At 44.7% G+C, this 23869-nt stretch overlaps 1 protein-coding gene across 2 annotated transcripts in view; it reads right to left on the reverse strand.

Annotated features, from left to right (window-relative positions):
* Window positions 1–959: 959 nt before the first annotated feature.
* SCML4 (Scm polycomb group protein like 4) overlaps window positions 960–23869 on the reverse strand; it is a 59506-nt gene continuing 36596 nt past the window's right edge. For both annotated transcript variants that reach the window (XM_030882904.3, XM_030882908.3), the window contains 3 exons: window positions 13868–14155; window positions 4625–4770; window positions 960–2104 (listed from right to left, as the gene is read on the reverse strand). In XM_030882904.3, the coding sequence (XP_030738764.1) occupies window positions 1979–2104; window positions 4625–4770; window positions 13868–14155 (560 nt within the window). In that variant the 3' untranslated portion in view covers window positions 960–1978. The remainder of the gene's footprint in view (window positions 2105–4624; window positions 4771–13867; window positions 14156–23869) is intronic.

The raw sequence follows: 23869 nt of genomic DNA on the forward strand, positions 1-23869 counted from the left end.
TCTAACTCCAGATCAGCAGTGAGCACTTCACGATTTACAAACTTTGAGGGACAGAGTCCATTTATTGTTTCAAAATCTTGAAGATGCTGTCCCAAGGCCTGATTCAGGGTAGTTCTGTCAGGTGCCGGGACCAAGACATTCAGCTCTCCCACAGCCTGATAACGCAAGCTCAGTCCCATGGGCAGTTTTAGGACACTCTGCTTTATCCCTTTTCTGTCACGCTTTAAGTCCGCCACCATTTGCGTGTCTAAAAAGGATTTTGCTCTGATGTGCTTTCTCAAATACCACTCATCAAGTGGGTCTAAGAGCATGGCTTGGAATGTTTCTTATGATCCTTGTCCAAGTTCTAACTGATTTATAGAGGATCAATACACAGATCTACCCAGGGCTGCCCTCAAGTTTGTACAGGTCTTGTCCTGCACAAGGTCACCTGGTGGAGGGGTGAGAAGGCTGCAATCCCACCCTGCTCCACTCACCGGCCAAGACGCCCGTCCAGGCTGCATCCCGAGGATGGTGTGCCTTTTCTGATTTGCATTTGGGCCAAGGGAGGCCCTGAGTGGCCCTTGATCTTCCCCCTCCCAGAGATCACAAAGTCTAGTATTCATCTCCTCCCTTACAGCACTACGGACGTTTTTTAAGGAAGAGGACACGCCCACGGCAAAGGCAAATTCATTTTGAAGATACGTTTCCTATTCAGTGAGAGAGGAAGGAAAAAAGAGACAGGGAGAGAGAGAAAGGAAAAGGATCAAAAGAAGAATGGAGACAAGGCTGCCCTTCTGCCTAGTAAATTGTGGATTCATTGTCCGTCTCTGGACACAGCTGCAAAAGGGTAGAAATCAATTTTTTTCTATTACTCCACGGTGAGAAAGGAAAACCTATTTGTAAATTGAATTAAACCCAATAATAGCATGTCTGTGTACATGCTATTATTATTAAAATTAGCCACACATACAACTATATAATCCCACGATGTAACTAGAAATCAACACTCTCCCGTTTCAAAGCTTAGTAGAGACATCTTTCTTCTTTTTTAAAGAAACACCATGGCTAAATGTCACTAAGCTCTGCGGCATGCCAATACATCGACACCTCAGTAATGACGCTGGAAGGGAAGGAACTCCAAAGCCCCATCTGGGAAGAACGTGCTTCCAAATTCTTGACTTTGCTGCTGGTGCACCTCAGTCAGTCAGTAATGATTGGATATGAACTAGAACCTTCTAGAAGACGGTTTCTTCCCAAGTTGCAATCTGTGGTGCTGAGTGTGGAATAAATTCCCTGTGTCTGTGTAGGCTAGGTCTTGTTCACAGAAACCCTAATCCATCCACTGGGTATTGAATATCAGGCTGCTGAAGTGAGGGTCCGGAAAATACATTAGCAGTCTTCCCTCTAGTGGGGAAACACAGTACTTCAGATAACTAGGAATAGAAAAGACTTTTTTTTTCCCTTCTCTTTCAGAGAGTGAAAGAATTCAAGTTTTCCAGATAGTGCAAGGTGAGGCATTTATCCTCAGAAGACAGCTTCCAGAGCTGAATTAAGCAAGGCTCACAATGATAGGGTCCCCAAGTCAGAGCTAAAGACAGGTAGTGCTGCGGTGGGCGTCCCCGCAGAGCCTGCAGGGACAAAGGTTCTTCTCACATCCTTGGACGTCTCCAGTGTCCTCCTTGGGTGATAGCATTCAGTTCTCCACATTCTCATTATAAAAACAGTACCCACCCTAAGAGCAACCAACCTACCAGAAATGTTAAAAATAACAGGCTTCTTTGTAATTTTTTGGCAAATCATCAACACAGAAGAACCTTTCAAAAGGGCCATGTTGAATTTTTTAAAAGGTCAAGATGCACGAGTTTTATAAAAAGACCAAGTCTTTGTGGCTGTTCTTGTTCAGGAGAGAATCTTTGTGATGGTGGCAAATGTTGTTAAGGCAGAAGAGGATCTGGAGATCTGTTGTCTGGATTTTGCTTCTATCTTTTAAACACCTTCAGAACTTGGCTTGCTTCAGTTTATCGATATGGTAGCAGAGTTTCAGTGCAGGTCCCAGCTTTAGGCCCAAGTATTTCATGATCATGTCACTCTTCAGCAGCAGGAGGGCATTGCCATCAATCTCCTGGTGGAACAGAATCAGAAAAAAGAAAACCCAGAAAGTGGTCAAAGTAATCAAATAGTGGCCACAGTTAGAGTATGGTCAGGGAGTAAAGTAAGGGAATATGGATTGACTTAGATGCATATTCTCTTAGTCCCAAGGCAAGACCTTAAGAAAATAAACGAAAGCCTACAAATACTATGTGCTCCTCTTCCCATAGTCTCCCTGGGGTCGTTTGATACACTGGATCTTTCATATTCCTGCTCTCTCCTGATTGAAGGAATCTAACATAGTCCCAGCCATACTCCCAATATCCCACATACGTTTATCTCTTCATCCAATCTAGGGCTAAACAAGAAAGAAGTGTTCAATGGACTGAATGTGCCCCCCCTACCCCCTCCCCAAATTCATATGCTGAAATCCTAACCTCCAAGTGGTGGTATTTGGAGGAGAGACTTTGGGAAGTAACTAGGTCATGAGGGTGGAGCCCTCGTGAATGGGATTAGTGTCCTCATGCAATGGGAAGATGGCAGTCCGAAACCTGCAAGAAGGGTCTCACCAAAAGCAGACCTTGATGGCAACCTGATCTTGGACTGCCAGCATCCAGAACTGAGAAATAAATCGCTGTTGTTCATAAGCCAGCCAGTCCGTGGTACTTTGTTACAGCAGCCTGGACTGACTACGGCAAAGTATCATCCCATTAGACCCTGAAACTAGTAGCTACCTTTCCATTCCAGGTGCTGGTATAAGGCCCTGACTTCCATCCATCATCCTAATCTCTGGTTTCTTTTCGTGGGACACTCACCTGCCTTTCGCTGATTACCAAACTGCTAACAACACTCTATAAGGGATTTCAGGTGTTTTTTTGGCCCTGTCAATAATACTAGGTGGCATACAACTAAATAATGCACCTGCTTCATCTGAGGGTTTAGCACAAATAATTACGAAGGGAATGCCAATCCTCTGAGGTCCCGATATTGCTCCCATTTGTCTCTGAAAATGGTAACCCTCCAGACCGCATGTTGAACTGCAATGAAGACCCAGTGCAGCCAAAAGAATACATACATAAAATAAATAAGTTCAAAAAATAAATAAATAAAAATGTAAAAAAAAGAACACCTAATGCAGGTGGGAAGGTGGGAGGGACACTGTAAAGGTCATCTATGCTACATGTATAAGAACCCCGAGAGCATACCAGTAGGTACCACATTTTTCACTGCTGTAGCCAATCATTCCGCCTGTACTACCACACTGTATCACTCCTTAGTAAGGCTGGGTTTCCTCCTTCACCTATAGTGCTATTTTCAGATTACTAGAGACCAAGGGTAGAGATTCTGGGTGCTCAGGTGGGGAGAAGAGGCACAGTACAGGACTCATAGAGCAGCCCCTCTCATTCCTCTATCCAGCCAGCCACTCAGCCAGCACTGATGAAGCACCTACCCTGCGTCACTCAGAGCTCGTCTGCGGGCCCTCCCCGGGGCCTCACTGCCGAATGTTCTTTCTTTCCCCCACTTCCTAGACTTCCACTGCCTCCTGTCATGCTGGAAGGAAGCCAGAGTCCTCCCACCCAGATCTGTCTAAACATAACCCCTCTGCGGTCCTTGCTACGTCCTAATCCCTGAAACCTGTGAATATGTTAGGTTACCTGGCAAAGGGGAATTAAGGCTGCAGATGGAATGAAGGCTCCTAATCAGCTGCCTTTAAAATAGGAAGCGTATCCTGGATTATTGGGGAGGGAGGAGACAGTGCAATCACAGGGCCCTTCGAAGTGGAGGAAGAAATCAGAAGAAAAAACCAAAGAGTTGGCAGCCTGGGAAGGACTCAGCTTGATGTTGTTGGCTCTGAGGATGAGGACAGTGAGGTAGGAGCCAAGAATGAGGGCGGATCTCAGTGCTGAAAAGGGAAGGAAATGAGTTCTCCCTAGAGCGTCCAGAAAGAATGTCAGCCCCACCGACACCTTGGTCTTAGCCCGGTGAGACCCCTGTCAGACTCCTGACCCACTGAACTGTAAGATAATAAACTTGTGTGGTTTTAAGCTACTACGTTTGTGGTGACGGGTTATAGCAACAGTCGATAACTGACATAGGAAGCTTGGCAGGTAAAGTACTAATTCTTACCTTTTTTTAAAAAATTACCATCTTTATATATTTTAGAATCTCCTAAATAATTATGCAAATATGTAGATGGCCTGCTAATCAAAGGCCATCTACGAGCTAGGCACTGTGCTGAACACTTCATGTGCATTTTCTCATTTAATCCTCAAAGCAGCTTAGGAATAGGCACTGTCTGTTGGCATATTGTAGGTGTGCTATAAACGTTTGTTTATGCACAGACGGATGCACAGACAGACGGATGGATGGGCAGGAAAACAGGCACTCCTGATAAAGGCCAAAGTGAGGGAACGGATGGGACAAAGAAACTAGGTGGTTGTTCCGCTCTGAGAACCCTGTGGTTCCGTCTGGCCTCCCTTGAGTGGTGCCCCCGGGCACAGTGCACAGCCCCCCGCAGCCCCCTGACCGCCCCCAGGCCCACCACTGCGCGTACATGCTTCCGGAAGAGCTCCACGTGGGGCCCCAGAGCCTGCGGGTCTGCGTCTTTCACGAACCAGACCACATCCTCCACGGACCAGGTAGAGGGGTTCCTGCTCCTTGGCCGCCGGGTGTCCTGCCTGTCCGGAGAAGGGCTTGAGGCTGGAAGGTAGAGCACAGAGAGGGAGGCCATGAGACAGCAGGCCTCGGGCCTTGGCACCTACCTGGTGCCTCCTGTCCCCACCTGGCCCTCGAGTCCAAGGCGGCGGCCCGAGTGACCTCCTGCGACAGAGAAAGGCCAGAAGTGCCTGCTCTTGGCAGGAGCCTGGAGCACCGGAGGCCACTCCTAAGGGCAGCAGCCTCCCCCTCTACACAGAGGTTCTCTGCTCTCCCAGGGAATAGAGCATTGGAAAACGGATCTCCTCCAGCAGGTTGAAATGCTGACCCATGTTAGAGTTTTAAAGACCCCTCCTGATCAGTCCTGTCTCAGTGGGCCCCGGGCCTGCTGTAACCAGGTTCCATGAAGCTCCAAATAGACCTCTGTAGTGCTGTGATGCCAAGACGACTTCAGGTCCTTTCCGCCTCCACTGGTGTCACCCTGAGACAAGAAGGACGCAGCAGAATGGAGGGGCATTTTGTGCTTGTCCTGGGTCTCAGAAGCCCTGTCTGTGAGAGGTCCATGCCCTGCTCTGCACGTGCAGAAAGAAGACTCACCGCCTACACTGAGCACCTCGCCAACCCTCAGGTCTGTCGGAGCACGCACTCCAACCTCCCACTAGACGAGGGATTCCTTGACAACAGGAGCCTAATCCTGTGCCTTGTCCACAGCTGGTCCCTGGTCAGTGACTGTGGCATGAGTTGCATTGCTGCATAAATGCTTTTCCCACATGGCAGATTAAAAGGTGCAGGACATATGAAGGAGGAGAGAGTAGTGAATCAATATTTAGGCAATATTTAGGGGGTGACTTGTTTTGTATGTCCCAAACGAATTCATCCTCTTTCCTTAGAACCAGCATCCCCTCCTATCTCTCATGTTTCTGAAACCTCAGTGATATCTCTACCTCCTGTCCCTTATTTGCTCCCTGCATTTAATTATTCTGAAGCTATTAGAAGGATGCCTCTCACACTGGTCTCCTCTCTTCCATCCCTGCTGCCCCAATCCGGGAACTTCTTACCTGACCCTCTACAAAGGTTTTCTAGCAGATGTCCTCACCTCACGCTTTATTCCTTCTAGAGCAAAAACTGTCACGTCTTCACACTCTCCCTAGTGCCCCTTGTGGATGCCCCTCGCCTGTGCACCAAGTCCGTACTCTAGCACAAGATCAAGGGCTCTCTTTGGTCTCAATAACATCTTTCCTGCCTGGATAGAGAGGAAGAGCTTTGGTGCCAGAGAAACCTAGGGACAAATCCTGGAGCTGCCCGTCGCTAGCTGTAAAATGGCAATGCTCTCCACCTGGAAGGGCAGCTGTGAGGATGCAAGTGGGATTGGTGCTGGCCTTATGGCTGACCTGCATCAGGTGGTCCACAGAGGGAAGGAGGCACCCTGCCTGCCTCTCTGCCCGCCTCCCCGCCCTTCTGCACACTCCCATCTGGGCATACTGGTTCTGACCGAAAGTTCCTCCAGCTTCCAGTCTCCACCTTAGCTAGTGCTTTTGCTTCTCTCTAGAAGGTGTTTACCTTCCCTCCTTTCCAAAGAAGCTCTACCAGCCATCAAAGCCCAGGTAGACCCCTTCACAGGCAGCATTTCCGTGTCCTGCCATCTGGATGTCATCTTCCTCTACCTTTAACTCCCAAATTTTTGTTTGCGCTTTTCTTAAAGATGCTTTCCACATCTGCCTTGTATTACCATTATGCATGTGCTTGCCTGGAACCTCCAGTTAGTTTTAATTTCTCGAGGATTATCTTTTGCATCTTCCCCCTATTCATCCACAGACATCTACTGAGTGTCTCTTGTGTACCAGGTCCTGGGCAAAGTGTTTGGTGAAAAATGGGATCCTCTCATTACAGAGTTTATAATCATTGACTCTCCACAGCTCCATGCAAATATATTTGTAATATGGGTTCAATGAATGTAAAATGAATCAATATACTTTGCAGAAACAGTATAAGTAACTTACACAAAAGCTTTGTGCGAGTAATCCTTAATCCTATTTTCAGGCTCTGAACAATGAAGCAGCTTCCCTACAGAATAAATCTAAGTTAGAAGTTGGGAAGCCTTCACTTCCATTTCCCTTCTTTAATCTCAGGGTGCAGTGGTTTTCTGCTGTCTCCTTTTTTCCTCCTCTTTTCAATGTACTTGGTAAGTGCATGGTTCTCCAGTAGTGCTGAGAAAAGTACAGCATCACATTTGAAGTCTGTCCTAAATACATAATAGTTTGGTTGAGAATTGGATTTACTTTGAGATTTTCTCTGCCTTTTCCTTGTTGGACCTGGAAGGGTCCCCTAAGGTGATTTGGCACGAGCTGGGGTGGTGCATTTTGGCGGGAAACTGTTAATACACCCTAGGGCCATCTGAATGCCGACACATGCTTATTAGAGATGATTTCACTGCATTTAAAGACATCTGCACTCAACATGGGGAAGAGGAACCACGGAAATCGCATTTGCCTTTGGAGCCTGCCCCATCGGAGCGTCGGCGATAATCAGGGTGATAATAGATGCTCTGATTACAAAGGCGGGAAGTCTTCAGTGCCAAGAATGATTTTAGAGTGATCAGAGCGGAGGTCAAATCTAATTTCCTGTGTTTGACAGGAAGGAAAACCACCAGACCGACTCACAACACCATCCATGGGAGCCTAAGGTCCTTTGAGCAAAAGGCCAGGGAAATACTTTCCCCATGAGCCACAGCCATGGAGTTGAGCAAGGTGGTCTGGCTTGTCTTTATGGGGAAGCTCTCCAGGTGATGAATGTGGAGGGGAAGTGGCTCCGCTCCTGGCACCTGGTACTAGCTGTGGGCATTTTCACTTTTGCTCTCTGAGGTGCCTCACAGTCACACAAGACAGCAGCGGGAAGCTGTCACACCTCGGGACCTGCTCAGGATCCAAAGCACATGAATTAGCTCTAGGAGGAAGAGAGGGAACTTTCTAGCAGGTTGGAAGAGCCTTTGCAATGGCCTGTGCTCACACAAAGATAATAAACACACTAGCCCCTCCAGCTGCTGCGAAGGTGTCAGGAAGACAGATGGGTCTGGCCTGACACAGCCAGGCCAGGCAGATGTGGCTGGACAGCAGTCAGACATGATAGAGGTGAAAATATCTTGCTCCTAAAGGAACAGAGCACGCAAAGCGCTTGCCAACCGCCTTTATGGGAGGTGGCATTCTCCAGCGCCGAGAACTTCGTACGTGGTCGGGTCTGTTCCCTGGGTGATGCGGGAGACGTGTGTAGAGTAAAACCCAGCTGTGAATGGATGTAGAATGAAGGATGGTGGTGGCTGTTTCTAACGCTGAACTCACATCCACCAGGAATAGACTGACTGTGAATCTGTCTAAAGCAACCCCGGATATCTTCACAGCCCCAGTACTCGTGCTGCTGCCTGTGAGTCGCTCTCTGTCTCACACAGACCCACAAGCACATGCATAATTTCCTTTTGTTCATTCATAATTCAGAGGAAACTTTTTAGCTAACAATAGAGTCATGTGGAAGAATGGAAGGAACAATGAGCTGGGAGTTAGAAGCCCTTACCACCCACCCTCTGTGCAAGCGTCTCTGTGCTTCTTTGGTGTGAAATAAGGAGTTAGGAAGGATCTCCAAGGTCCCTTCACAGCCGTGTTGCCCCGGCTGTCCCGGGCAACACGAGAGAGCTCCTTTCTCACACATCTGAAGCCTCATCAGTGTGTCTGTGTGCAAAGCACAGTGAATGCAGAGCCAATGGCCAGGTTTTGAGCCCCTTCCTGGACCTGATCATTCTATTCTCTACGAGCCTCCGTTTCTTCAGCTTGTTTCTCAAAAGTATTGTAGGAGTCAAGTGACTATATGGCTTTGGGCTGGAGCCTGACAAGAAGCGTCTTGGAAGGAAGCCCATCAGTCTCCAAAAGGGGCCCCTCAGAATCATTTGTTAACATTTGTTAACATTTGTTAACGTTTGCCTCTCTGGAATTGGACGCTGTCAGCGAGCAGGGCCCACATCTGTCTTGCTCACAGCTCCATCCTTGGACCTCAGAAGAGGCCCTGGCATATTGTGCTCCATAAGTATCTTCTGGCCAGGACTGACCAACATCTCTTTGAGTCTTAGTTGCCTCACCTGTCAAACACCTACCATGTTGTGAGGATTAAATAGGATAATGTGAAGCATTAAACGGTAAGAATTAATCAAAAGATAGTTGCTATTCTTATTATTATGTATCATTCCATAATGGCCAATAGATTTGTCTTCCTAAATTCTGTGGTCATCAGCTCACTTCCCTGTTCAGCCATGTCTGGTTTCCACAGAGTAAAGAAAGCTCAGTCTGCTTGACTTGAACCCCAAATTTCCCAGCATGATTTCCCTTGGCGTCCCTGCACAAACTCTTCTCTTTCCTTGGAATGAATAAGCCGTGCCGCACCTTCACTCATTCCCCGCCCCCCACATCGAGCGCTGTCCCCATTCTTCTTTCTCTTGCTGAATTGTTCTCTATCCGTCACCCAACACCATACCCTATGGAATCAAACTCCAACCCATGGAAAGCATATGAGTGGTAATAACAATGTCAGAGTCACTTCAATTCTGAAGCTTGGACATACTTGTGGTTGGGAATGCTACAGCATCTCCTGTTAATGCAAATGTCAGGAAGCTTTTGTTACCTAAAACCTCTTTTTTAAAAAAAATTTTATTTTTATTATTATTTTTTTTGCGGTACGCAGGCCTCTCACTGTTGTGGCCTCTCCCGCTGCGGAGCACAGGCTCCGGACGCGCAGGCTCAGCGGCCATGGCTCACGGGCCCAGCTGCTCCGCGGCATGTGGGATCTTCCCGGACCGGGGCACGAACCTGCGTCCCCCGCATCGGCAGGCAGACTCTCAACCACTGTGCCACCAGGGAAGCCCTAAAACCTCTTTATAGCTCTTAGTGATTATATCTTGGATGAAAGACAGAGGAGAGCTCTCAGATTTTCACCTGAGTATCAGCAAAAAAACAGGGAAACGTGTCCTTTGAATACATCCCTTCAGAGTCCAATGACAGAGGCGATGGGCATGATGTATCAAGACAGCAGGAGGAATTACAAACAGCGCTGCAAAAAATTTCCTTGCACATGTCTCTGAGGAAGTTTTTATAGGTTACGTTCCTAGAAGTATTATTGGGTCATAGGACATGAACATATTTAATGGAATATACACAGTAATTTGGGTAGCATTAGTACCATCATGATATTGGGTCAATTGATGGGTATAATTTAACTATTGATTTATTCATTTTTATGTCCTTTAATAATATTTTATAATTTTTTAAATAAAAGAGTTGCACATTTAAAAAAAAAAAAAAAGACAACAGGAGGCCAGGGTAGGTATTCACATGAGAGAGAGGACTGAGAAGTTTGTCACGTCATCGATACCTACTGTCCTGTGCAGCCTCATGCCACTTTCTGGCTTCTGCGGTTTTAAACCATTTTGATTAGCACCATGGGGGAGGACACAAAGGACATTTCTATGTCCCTTCCAGGTTTATGACTTAGGTCAAACCCCCTTAAAGAGATATGGTTTCTTAATACCAACTGCTTTCACTTGGGATGCAATTTCAGAGCAATACTGAGCACTTCTTTGGGTGGAGGGAAAACTTAACAGCCCTCCAGAGGGCCTGCAGCTGGCACCTGGACTGGCAGCTAGGTGACAAATGGGTAAGGAGGCCAGGGGTTTTCTCTCCTACTTTAATATACTGCCACTCAATTCAGCATGGTTTATCTCCATGGTTTCCAAATGCGTTTAGCTGTGCAAACTTTGTTCAAACTACACAAATGTAGAACCCCACTCTTCTAATGTGAAGAGGCCCTGGTTAAAGAGGGCAGTGTTGGAGTACCATCTGCTCCCATCCCCTCTCTCCTATGCCCTAGAACCTCTGAGGGACCCCTTGAAGCCCATTTTGCATGGTTTGAAAATCCCTGGGATAATTTTGAAAGCCACCTTTGGAGTCAGTTGAAGTCAAATCCTGACTAAACACTTGACTGACTTGATCTTCAATTGCTGTATATGTAAACTGAATATAATAATACCTACAATAATAATATATACTTGCTATAATAATAAATTATAAGATATAACTTATAATAAGTCAGAAATATTGTGTGGAAAGTGTCTGGCCCACAGTAGGTTCTCAATAAATAGCTATTTAGGATATGCCTCAAACAGGCCCCTTTCCTGGGGCTGCAGAGGATTCAAATATGAGTGAGAGACCTCATGAAGCTGAGAGTCTGGCTCCTACTATGGGACAAGAGAGAGGAAGTACTAGAGATGAGGAGACAAAGTGCCACAGGAGGAAACAGGAGGGAAGGAACATTTCTAATCAGCAGTGACTGAAACTGCCAGTTGCCGATCCAATCTTTTTTCCACTTCTGCTTACATCTTCCTGGCCACGGTCAGTGGCTTGCTTGGAGTGGAAGGCAGCAGGCACTGGTGGGCTCCATTTCTCTGGTCTCACCCAAGATCCTGAGAGGCAGAAGTCCTGAGCTAGTGGGGCTCTCCTGGGGTGCATCTAGGGCTCTGACAGAGAGGGCTCTCTCAGAGCTTGTTCTGAGCAAGGATCTGGGCTTCTCTTTGGCTAGATTACCCAGACAGTAGATGAGGACCTAATTCCAGGAGAACAAAGGGCTGAAGCAGAGATGAAAAGGAAGGACAGGGGGGCTGTTGGAGTTGGGATGGGAGTTCGTCCCAGGACTCTGTTGGGAGGAGGCAGAAAGAGAAAGGGGGAGGGAGCTAAATACCTGAGACCCCTTTGAAGGGTCCTGGATTCCCCTCATCTGGGCCACCAGATGGGCTGGGATGGGGCAGACAACTCTTCAGTGACAGATGGAGTGGTAGAAGTTCTCTCCATTCAAATCGTGCCTTCCCCTTACTACTTGAAATCCTACACTTAAGACATAGGGTCTAAGATTTCACCAACTTAAATAGGAGAGTAAATACCTCCTTTTTAAAGAATGGCAATACTCTTAGGTTTATGAGTCCATTCCATCAGCCTGGTGTCCTGTGATCACCACCTCATGCAGCTGGGAATTGCACTGAGGAGAAGAGGTTGAGAGAAGGAGACGTGTGACGGGCAGAGGGACCCCTGCCGTGTGACGGGATGAGGGCTTTGACAAGCAGGGGCAATGTGAGGGCACTGGGCTCCATGTGGGGAGTGGAATGGGGTAGAGAGAAAGAATGTTTCCTGAACGCCTACTATATGTCTGACATTACACTAACTCTGGGGATAAACCTAGGAAATAACTGCTGCCCCTCATTTGCTTTATGATGCGGGTTTGTGCGTTTACTTTATGATGCGGGTTTTGTTCCCTTCTCTTGTTCTTAGAAATCAGATGCAACAACGTCTCTCCCCTTTGGAAAATGGGCTCTGCCCACTCAAACCTGCCTGGCCGACGGCCCTGCATGACAATGTTGGGGAGCAGGGCCATCCATGTTTGGCAAGAGCCCCCATGGCTGAGGGAACAGTGCCTTGCCCCTCAAAACTGTCTCCCCTCCTGGGCCCACAGAGGCGCATCTGTGATGGTGAGGCTCTTTGAGGGGAGTGTGTGGAGGATCTGGGATCATACGCGATAGCTCACCACGGTGGCTGTCAGGGCTACCAGTGGACGAGCCAAGGCTCAGAACAGAAATGCCAGAGAAGACAGCCAGCCCGCAGGAGGCACCAGAGGGGCAAGATGAAGACTCCCTGACTCCCGGGACTCTGGCCTCCTTTCTTTAGAGTTCTCAGGTGTAGAGTTGATGGGCTGTGATCTGTTGAGGGGTGTGTTCACGTGATCTGTCATTGCTGATGTTTATTGAGCTCTTACTAACTCTTAGGCCTTGTACTAAATACACATGAATTTATTTAATCCTCCCAACAAACCTATGAAGTAGGTGCTATTATTATTATTCCAATTTCACAGGTGAGGAAACTGAGGCACAAAGAAGTTCAGACTTGCAAAAGGTCACACAGTCAGAAAATGGCAGATCCAGCATTCCAACCCAGGCCATTGGGCTCCACAGTCCATGTGATTATCCACTATGCTCTATTCATACTCAAATACTGAATTGAAAATGATTTTTTTAATAACATAAATCAAAATGGACATCAACCTACCCCTAGAATGAAAGTACCTTCCTACACTGCATTCCAATAAGCTAACTTTAATGGGTGAGACAGAAGTAGCATCATAACCAGTATTGTGGGAGGCCCTTCTTAGTGGTCCAGTGGGTAAGACTCCGGGCTCCCAACACAGGGGGCCTGGGTTCGATCCCTGGTTGGGGAACTAGATCCAACATGCATGCCACAACTAAGAGTTCACATGCCACAACTAAGACCCGGTGCAGCCTAAATAAATAAATAAATGGAAAAACAAAACAAAACAAAAAAACTTACGGGACAAAATAAATAAATAAATAACCAGCATTGTGGGAATTTTACTTAACTCTGGTCTGCCCACGTGTTTGTACCCTGCAAGAGTCAACCACTGTGCAAGAGAAAAGTCTTTAGCAACTTCTGGTTCTTCTTCTTCCGGGCACAGAGCTACTCTACACCTCTCAGATTCCCCCAGAGTTAAGTGTGGTAAAATGGCCAGCTCTTGCCAATGACACGTGAGTAGAAGCGATGGGCATCACTTCCAGGCTCTAGGGAAACATGTTCATCTTCCTCGTTTGTTCCTTCCGTTTCTACCACTAGATGCATGGGGCATGGGGGCCATAGGGGACAGGAAAGTCATGAAATGGACAGATCCTGGGTCCCTGAGTTGGGATACACACACCAACTAGGAACACCCACTTTGGACTCCTGGATAAAAAACTTCTATTGTATTTGAGCCACTGTACATTTTGGATTCTACTTATTCCTACAGCCTAACTTACTCTAATACACCATTTTCTTTGCTTATGGTCAAAGGTTGAAGTCAGCTGCCCTCAAGAACAACAAAAATCCATGAAGGGATTTGTGGAAACTTCTAATTTCCCAGTGTTGCTGTGTTCAGACCGCTACAGTCCCCTGGTCTCCCTACATTTGGTGGTCCCAGGGCAAGGGCAGAGGAGGTTAGGTCATGGGGAAGGCAGTGCACGCATTACATTACCACATCTGTTTCCTTCAAGAGAGGTCCCGCATTACATTACCACATCTGTTTCCTTCAAGAGAGGTCCCGTTTCTCTTGGGGCTGGAGCCAGGGGGCCTCAGCCCAGGTGCTGAGGGGCCTCCAGAGGGCATGGGGCTGGTATGGGGACCACCAACTGTGGTGGCTGAGCCTCCCCCAAGGTGGCCGTCTCCAGAGTTCTGCCTCTTGCAGTACAACGAAGAGGAGGTGGGCAGGGAGCCCCTGTGGCTAAAGGCGGAGGAGGAGTCCACGCTGTAGCGGCTCATGCTCGCAGGGTTCACCAGGCACTCCTCAGTGGTGACTGTTTTTGCTAAGCAAGAAGGCAGAGCAGAGAAGCAGAGATCAGAGAGCAGTTCAAGAAGACACCTGGTGCTGGGTCTTGGAAAACCTTTCCCCGGCAGCACAGGTGCCGCTATCTGTGGGGATGGCAGATGAGAAGGAATGGATACCACGGCATAATCCCAAATAGTTCACCTCTCAGCAGATTGACACCTCACCAACGAAGCATATTTTAGTAGGGATTGGGACATATGACCCTCCATGTTCTGAGGAAAATGTGATTATCTTGGTTATTGATGACTTGTAAATAAAATTCAAACAAAGGTCTTTCTCCCTCCATGGCTCTGCTCCTCCAAGAGTTTCTGCCAGCTTGGCAGAATCTCCCTGCTCCGTCTTTTCTTGCCCATCACCACTGCCTCCCGCACCTGGCCCATGATTCCTGGGAGAGATCAAGCCAGAGTCACAGTGTCCCAGAGTTAGGAGTAACAACTTCGGCCTGGGTTTTTTTTTTTTTTTTAACATCTTTATTGGAGTATAGTTGCTTTACAATGGTGTGTTACTTTCTGCTTTATAACAAAGTGAATCAGCTATATGTATACATATATCCCCATATCCCCTCCCTCTTGCGTCTCCCTCCCACCCTCCCTATCCCACCCCTCTAGGTGGTCACAAAGCAGTGAGTTGATGTCCCCGTGTGATGCAGCTGCTTCCCGAAGCTATCTGTTTTACATTTGGTTGTGTGTACATGTCAATGCTACTCTCTCACTTCGTCCCAGCTTACCCTTCCCCCTCCCCTTGTCCTCATGTCCATTATCTATGTCTGCATCTTTATTCCTGTCCTAACTCTAGGTTCATCAGAACCTTTTTTTTTTTAGATTCCCTTTATATGTGTTAGCATCCAGTATTTGTTTTTCTCTTTCTGACTTACTTCACTCTGTATGACAGACTCTAGGTCCATCCACCTCACTACAAATAACTCAATTTCATTTCTTTTTATGGCTGAGTAATATTCCATTGTATATATGTGCCACATCTTCTTTATCCATTCATCTGTCGATGGACACTTAGGTTGCTTCAATGTCCTGGGTATTGTAAATAGTGCTGCAATGAACATTGTGGTACATGACTCTTTTTGAATTATGGTTTTCTCAGGGGATATGCCCAGTAGTGGGATTGCTGGGTCATATGGTAGTTCTATGTTTAGTTTTTTAAGGAACCTCCATACTGTTCTCCATAGTGGCTCTATCAATTTACATTCCCACCGACAGTGCAAGAGGGTTCCCTTTTCTCCACACCCTCGCCAGCATTTATCGTTTGTGGATTTTTTGATGATTGGCCTGGGCTCTGACACAGGTGTGATGGTGCTTCCTCCCCACACTTTTAGTTCCAGTACACACAAGGGCACTAACCTTCCACCAAAGCTAACAAACTAGGGACACAAATGCTGATCTGGATGGCCCCATGGTCTTCCCCAAACCCTGCAGATGAGAGAGAAAGAACCAATCTAAAGTGCAGGGGGAGTAGAGGACCTGGAGGCTCTGCCAACCTCATCATCAGCTCCCCCACCCAAGTAGATCAGGACTTTCTACACTTTTAAAGCTCATTCTTGCAGCCTGTTGAACTCTGCGAGCTATACCTGTGGCCAAATGGTGTGGGGTGTTTTGCTTTGTTTTGTTTTGAAGAACAAAGTCCAGAGTAATTATAGGGATAGAAAGAGGAAGAAAAATATTCTAGTAATTCCTTTTCTTCAGTCCCTCCCACCCCAGAGAAGACCATATCTGTCTAGCCCCATCAACAATCATCTATATACTACACATGATCAAAACAGATACAGACATTCCCCAAAGGCATTAGAATAACAAAAACCAAGGGATCCTCCAATGTTGGCAATGAGTAAACACATTTGGGCCACAAGATCCAGATGTCTTCTTCATGTATGGATTCCTCGCACAACATAGATATTGAAAGACTAAGAATAGATTTTATTAGGGGAACTAGCAGGTCTTCTCATAGATGGGGATGCATATGGAGCTTGCCTGGAAATAAAAACCATTGCATATGGAATGCAGCTAAAGCAGTGCCTAGAGAAAATTTGTAACTGTAAATACTTATATTTAAAAAGAAGAACATTCTCAAATTAATAACCTAATCTTCCTCATTAAGATACTGGGAGGAAAAGGGCAAACTAAACTTAAAGCAAGCAGAAGGAAGAAAATAATAAAGATTAGAGTGAAAATTAAAGAGAATAGAAAAATAGAGAAAAATCAAAGAAACCAAAAGCTGGCTCTTCGAAAAGATCAACAAAATTGGCAAACTTTTAGCTAGATTGGCTGAGAAAAAAAGAGAGAAGACTCAAATTGCTAGAATCAGAAATGAAAGAGATGACATTAAAACCAATCTCACAGAAATAAAATGGATTATTAAGAAATATTACAAACAATTCTATGCCAATCAGTTAGGTAACTTAGAAGAAATGGACAAACTATCAAAACTGACAAAAAGAAATAGACAATCTGAATAGACCTATAACAATTAAAGAGATTAAATTAGTCATCAAAAAACAAAGAAATCCCAGGCTCGGATGGCTTCATAGGTGAATTCTACCAAGTATTTAAAGAAAAATTAAAACCAATTCTTCACAAATTCTTCCAAAAAGTAAAAAAAAGAGTGCTATGGACTGAATTGTGTCCCCCTCAAATGTTCATATGTTGAAGCCCTAGCCCCCATTGCAACTATATTTGGAGAGAGGGTCCATAAGGAGGAAATAGAGGTTAAGTAAGGTCTTAAGGGTAAGACCTCAACCTGATAGGACTGGTTAAAAAGAAAGTACTGACAAGAAAAGGAAGAGACATGAGAGAGCTCTCTCCCTCTTCACACACATGTACAGAGATGAGGCAACGTGAAGACACAGAAAGTGGCTGTCCACTAGCCAGGAAGAGAAGTAGCACCAGAAACTAACCCTGATGACACCTTGATCTCAGACTTTTAGCCTCTAGAATTGTGAGAAAATAAATTCTGTTGTTAAAGCTACCTAGTATGTGGTATTCTGTTATGGCAGCCAGGCAGACTAATATAAGGAGGGAATACTTCCCAACTCATTCTATGAGAACACTAATACCCTGATACCAAAACTAGACAAAGTCATCACAAGAGAACTACAGATCAATGTCTCATTAATATGGATGCAAAAATTCTCAACAATATACTAGCAAAACAAATCCTTAACACACAAAATGACTTATACATCATGATCAAGTAGGATTTGTTTCAGGAATGCAGGGTTGCTTTAACATCTGAAAATCAATTAATGTAATATGTGATATCGATACAATAAAAAACAAAGATCATGTGATTATCTCAATAGATGCAGAAAAAGCGTTTGAAAAAATCCAACATTGTTTCATGAGAAAAACACTCAACACACTAGGAATAGAAGGGAACTTCCTCAGGCTGAAAAAGGGCATCCATAAAAAAACCTACACTTAACATCGTAGTTAATGGTGAAAGACCGGATGCTTTTCTTCCTAAGATCAGGAACAACACAAAGATGTCTCTATTCTTGCTACTTCTATTCCACATTGTATTGGAGGTTCCAGCCAGGGCAAGTAGGTAAGCATCTAATTTGGGAAGGAAGAAGTAAAACTATCTCTTGTATGTAAAAAATTCTAAGGAATCCAATAACACACTTTTATTAATTGAAATTAATAAATGAATTCAGTAAAGTTACAGGATACAAAATTAATATGCAAATATCAATTGTACTTTTATACATTTGCATTAAACAATATGAAAATGAAATTGGGGAAAGAATTCAATTTATAATAGTATTAAAAAGAATAAAATACTGAGGAATAAATTTAACAAAAGCAGTATAAAACTTATGCTCTAAAAACTACAAAACATTATTGAAAGAAATTAAAGAAGATCTAAATACTTAATTGGAAAAAATTCCATGTTTATGAATCAGAGGACTTAATATTATTAAGATTATTACCATCTTATACCCTAAATTCATCTATGGATTGAATGCAATTCTTGTCAGAATCTCAGCTGACTTCTTTGTAGAAATCGACAAGCTGATTCTAAAACTCATATGGATTTTCAAGGAACCATAAATAGCCAAAACAATCATGGAAAAAGAAGAATAAAGTAGAGTAGTCACACTTCCCAATTTCAAAATTTACTACAAAGCAATGGTAACAAAGACAGTGTGGTACTGACTTAAGGAGAGACATATAGAACAATGGAATAGAGTTGAGAGTCCAGAAATAAACCTATGTGTCATGTTCAACTGATCTTCAATGAAGGTGCCAAGATCATTCAATAGGAAAAGAATAGTCTTTTCAACAACTGATGCTTGGACAACTGGATATCTGCATGCAAAACAATGAAGTTGGATCCTTACTTCATACCATACACAAAAATTAACTTGAAATGGATCAAAGACCTAAATGTAAGAGCAAAAACTTATAAAACTCTTAGAAGGAAATATAGGGGTAAATCTTTACGACCTTGGGTTTGACAAGGTATTATTAGATTTGACATCAAAGGCATGAGCAACAAAAGAAAAAATAGACATATTGAATTTATCAAAATTTAAAACTTTTGCATTTTGAAAGACACTATCAAGAAAGTGAAAAGAAAACCCACAGAATGTGAGAAATTACTTGCAAATCATACCTCTGATAAAGAATTCATATCCAGAGTATATTAAAAAACTCTTACAACTCAACAATCAAAAGACAAATAACCCAATTTTAAAATGGGCTTGAATGGACATTTTCCCAAAGAAGATAGACAGATAGCCAATAAGCACATGAAAACTTGTTCTAAATCATTAGTCATTGGGGAATGCAAATCAAAACCACAATGAGGAACCACTTCACACTCACTAGGATGGTTATAATCAAAAAGTCAGATGATAGCAAGTGTTGGTGATACTGTAGAGAAATTGGAACCCTCACACACTGCTGGTGGGAATGTAAAATGATGCAGCCTCTTTGGAAAACAGTCTGGCTCTTCCTCAAATGGTTAAAAATAAATTCACCATACAACCCAGCAATTCTACTCCTAGGTGTGTGTGTATGTATGTGTGTGTATGGATATATATATATGTATGTGTGTATATATATATATATATATATATATATATATATTCCCAAGAGAAATGAAATTTCCACATAAAAATTTATATATGAATGTTTACAGAAACACTATTCATAATAGCCAAAATGTGGAAATAACTCAAAAAACTGTCAACTGATGAATATATAAACAAAACATGGCATATGCATACAATGGAATAATTTCAGGCATAAAAAGGAATGAAGTACTGATCCGTGCTACAGTGTGAATGAGCCTTGAAATGTTATGCTAAGTAAAGAAACTGAGCCACAAAAGACTACATATCAAATGATTCCATTTGTATGAAATGTCCAGGATAGGCAAATCTATAGAGATAAAAGTAAATTAGTGGTTGCTTAGGATTTGGAGGTTGGGGGAATCGGGGTTGACTGGGGTGATAGTTGCACATATATTAAAAACCATTGAATAATACACTTTAAATAGGTGAATTGTATGATGTATGAATTATATCTCCATAAAGCTGCTTTTAAAAACTCATTGTGGAGGCCCAGTGTTTGGCTGTAAACACATTTTTGAGAGTGTTGTACAGTCAAATCCAACACTGCTTTGGCCACTTGGACACAGGAAAACTGAGCAGCAAAGGGTAGGCATGCATGCTCTGTGCCTCATGCTTTGTGGCTAATGCAGTGCTGAACGATGTCTTCAGGAACCTGGAACTCTGCACCTTCCCCTAGATGGCCTCTATTGCATCTTCCCTCCTGGTCAGAAGACATCAGCAGGAAGGACCTGGCTATGGAGCTAGATACTAGGCTGCTTCTTGAATGGAGCGAGGAAGAGGAAGACTAACATTTTTTGAGCACCTACTATGGGCCAGCACATTCCAAGCAAGTGAGCAGGAAGCCTGCCATTATATTCCCTTCATTGAAAAGTTTCCATAGTCTGGGATACTAATCCTTTTTGTGTCCCCAGTGTCTGGCATGGTGCTTGGCATTCAGAAGGCTCTCAATAAATATTAAGTAGACATTTGGGCAGTGAGGCTGCTGTTACACAGAAGACGTGTTAAAATTCAGATTATAAAGAACTAAATATAAATTCTTCATGTAGATGCACGGTAAACAATGAAAAAAATCTAAAACATTTATTCTGTTTATTAAATATATTAAATCTAAATTAAATATGCCTATGGAAGTCTGATAGTCTAAGGTAGGGAATGCAGATATTCACCAATCTGCACTACAGCTGGAAAATAGAGATGCAGATGGAACATTGTTCCCCTATGACAACATGTGGAAATGGGGAACAAGGGAATATGGACCTTATTGGTTTAAAAACTACAGACAACCATGGGTGAGATCAAAGGTAATAAAAGCCAGCTTCTGGGCTATGATCCAAATGAATTCATCAGAAAGTAAAACCGACTTGAGAGAGCGTCAAGCAATAGCCCTCTACCCAGCAAAGGATGTGACAGTGATTCCAAAGGCGGCCAGGTGGACAGCCATGGAAACAGATCACTAAGCCCCAGCCGCGGTCCTGCACAGCCTGTAGCTCCCAGGAAGCCTGGGAGTGATTAGCACGTTCAGGTGCACGCATCAGGGTGCCATTCAGAATTGACAGATGCATCTGCTCAAACCCGATTAACGCAGCCTTTTCCTCACCTTTATAAATAGGGGTGCTGACACTTACATCATACCTGAGTGTAAAAATGGCTGATACAATGAAGGCCATCATTATTCAACCCCAGGCCTGAAAAGGACCTTCACAGAGCACCCGGCTCAGCATTTCCCCGAGTGTTAAAACGTGTTGCGCTGGCCCAGCAGGGGATGATTCTCGGCGGCACTTAGGTGTATTAGTTTCCTAAGGCTGCAGAAGTTCCCACAGATTTGGTGATTAAAACAACAGAAATATATTCTCTCCCACTTCTGGAGGCTACAGTTCTGAAATCAAGGTGTCGTCAGGGCCATGCTCTCTGCAGGCTCTAGAAGATCCTTTTTTGCCTCTACCTGCTTCTGGTGATAGTCAATGATCCGTGGTGTTCCTTGGCTGCAGACACACCACTCCAATTTCTGCCTCTGTGGTCACATGGCGTTCTCCCTTTTTGTCTGGGTCTGGGTCCAAATTTCCCTCTTATAAGGACATCAGTCGTTGGCTTAGCGCCCGTAATCCAGTGTGACCTCAACTTGATTACCTCTGCATAGACCCTATTTCCAAAGACAGTCCCTTTCACAGGTACCTGCGGTTAGGACTTGAACATGTATCTTTTTGGAGGACACAAAAACAGGTGAACGTTATTTTATTACAGTCATATATTTTAGTGCACAGCAATAAAATATAGTTAGCTCATCAAACTATGATTTCACTGATAAGGTATCACTGCTTAAGATGACTAAAGGCTACGGTTAAAAGAAATGAATCCATTTCAAGGAATATCTTGAGTAAACACTTCTATCGGTTTTAGTCAGACATAGCAAAAATTGTGAAGGTGGTAAATTAATGGTGGAATGCCTTGAGCTTGCCCCAACTTCTCTTTTCAGGCAGGGTGTTATTTGGAGCGGAAAATAAATTAAATAACTGAGCCTCTTATTTAAAAGCTTCCCCCAAAGAGATCTTACAATCTCCTCACAGTTAGGTCATTGTGCCACAAACCTCATTGCCTGAAATGTCTTCCTTACACCTAACCCCAATTCCTCTTGCTTCAGTTAAAACGATGACTGCTGGGTACCTACCCTTTATACTATTAAAACCATTAAGTCATCCAACATACAGGTAAGATGAATTTAATAAAGTGTGGCTCGTGAATTGTTTGTTACCCAAAACCACTATTTAAAGTTGGTAAAAAACAAAAACAAAAAGGACCAAATCTCCTTGGAGAGAGAACTACACTTTTCAAGCAGTTTTGTGGCTGACTGGTGAGTGAACACCAGATGGGGCCAGCAGACCTGGGATCATCTGCGGAGAGTGCCCTGCGTGGATCCGATTCCCGCACACAGACTTGTGTTAAACCACAGGGCTGACAGATTAAGACGTTCCCAGTCTTTTTTCCTGGATTCTTAGAAAATCCCTTCTCATCTGAAACGAGCTACCTTGTCACCCTGGCACCTCTCATTAAACAAGAGGATCCAGCCCAGCCTCTATTTAAGGCCGTTTCATCGCTGTGCACACCAGCTCAGCAAAGCAGGGTAAACAAGAAGCATTTTATGTGCTTCTCTTCTATAACCCCCTGCCTCTATCCAAGACACTAAGGATGCCACTTATAAATCATTAAATCTTTCCTCCAGAAAAAGGATTAATCTGCTTTCATACGATCACAAGGGCATGCTTAAGTAGAAAGGCACAGGCACAAATGGCACATTCAAAGAAGGCTGCCACGTTTTCAAGGTTTGGTGTCTTAGGAACATTCAAAAGAGGCTGACGTGCCTTTTTCACCATAGCTAATCTGCTTGTGGACTATGGTTTCCCCAGCTGCTCCATATAAAGCCTGCCTATTAGGCTAAAAAATACTCTAGAAGACTTCAAACCCACTCAAGCCTCGAAGGATACCCCTTTGCTCCTGAACCTGAACCAGGTCTAAGCCTCCTTGTTTGGAGAACAAAGCTCTAGGGTCTGAGTCAGGAGTGTGTGGACTCCTCCCTCCACCCACACCCCTGCAGAGGCCTGGGGGACGCCCAGCACAGCCCATCCTCCTGCAGTTCTGGAGGGTCAGCTGAGCACCTGGAAAGTGCAGAAACTCCAAAGAGAAGAGGAAGAGGCAGAGGGACGGGAAGGAGAAAGCCAAGAGCCAGAGAGAGAAAGAGAAAGTCCCAAAGCAGCGACAGCGGTCCAGGGAGGAAAGAGGGGCCCCCATAGATGAGACTCCAGACACTGCTGCCGGAGGTTTAGTTCAGGGGGTGTTGGCCCCTTTTCAGGTAGGACACAAGAGCCAACTGCTCACAGTTAAGTGAGCTTGGACTATTTAATTTATTTAAAAAATTTTAAATGGCACTTTACTTGGATTCTTTAACCAAATGAAGCCCTGAAAAGCGACAACACCACCATCTGCAAAATTATTCTCAAGTAATCTCTCTGAGTGCAATAATAACCCTAAATCCCAGAGTCTCAGACACTGTTCTTCCCAGCACTAAACAGTTCTCTCTCTCTCTCTCTCATACACACACACACACTCTCTCACCCTCCACTCCCCTTTCCTCATATCAGTCACAACGTCCCAGCTGAAGGAGCAGCTGCACAGAGTGAACCCTTTCTACAATCAGCTCTGCTACCTTCCCCCAGGCTGAAAGCCATTGCCTCTCTTGGGATTGATTGCCAGCGGGTCTGCCTAGCCCAGCAGGCCACGTGACCCTGCTCAGGCTGACAAGAAGGTCAGACCACTGGACCAGTGTCCAGAGGGCTCCGTGTGTGAGCGCCTTGGCTCTGCTGTTTAAAGAGATAGCGGCACCACGGATCCCTAGCCCTGAACCCCAGATGAGAAAAGGAAGTAACAGAGTCGGCCTGATAACACCGCCACGTGAATAACCGTGGAATAACTATTCCCCCTGCTTAACCAGGTGCCACCACCTAAGGAGCACAGCCAGTGAGTTCAGGAATGCAGGGAAAGAGACCTGCAAGGAGAGAAACAGAAAGAGGAAGGGGGCAGGAGGGAGAAGGGCCAGGAGACACTAGCAGG

Source organism: Globicephala melas, chromosome 14 (genome assembly GCF_963455315.2).
Source record: "Globicephala melas chromosome 14, mGloMel1.2, whole genome shotgun sequence".
NCBI classification, from domain to species: Eukaryota; Metazoa; Chordata; class Mammalia; order Artiodactyla; family Delphinidae; genus Globicephala; species Globicephala melas.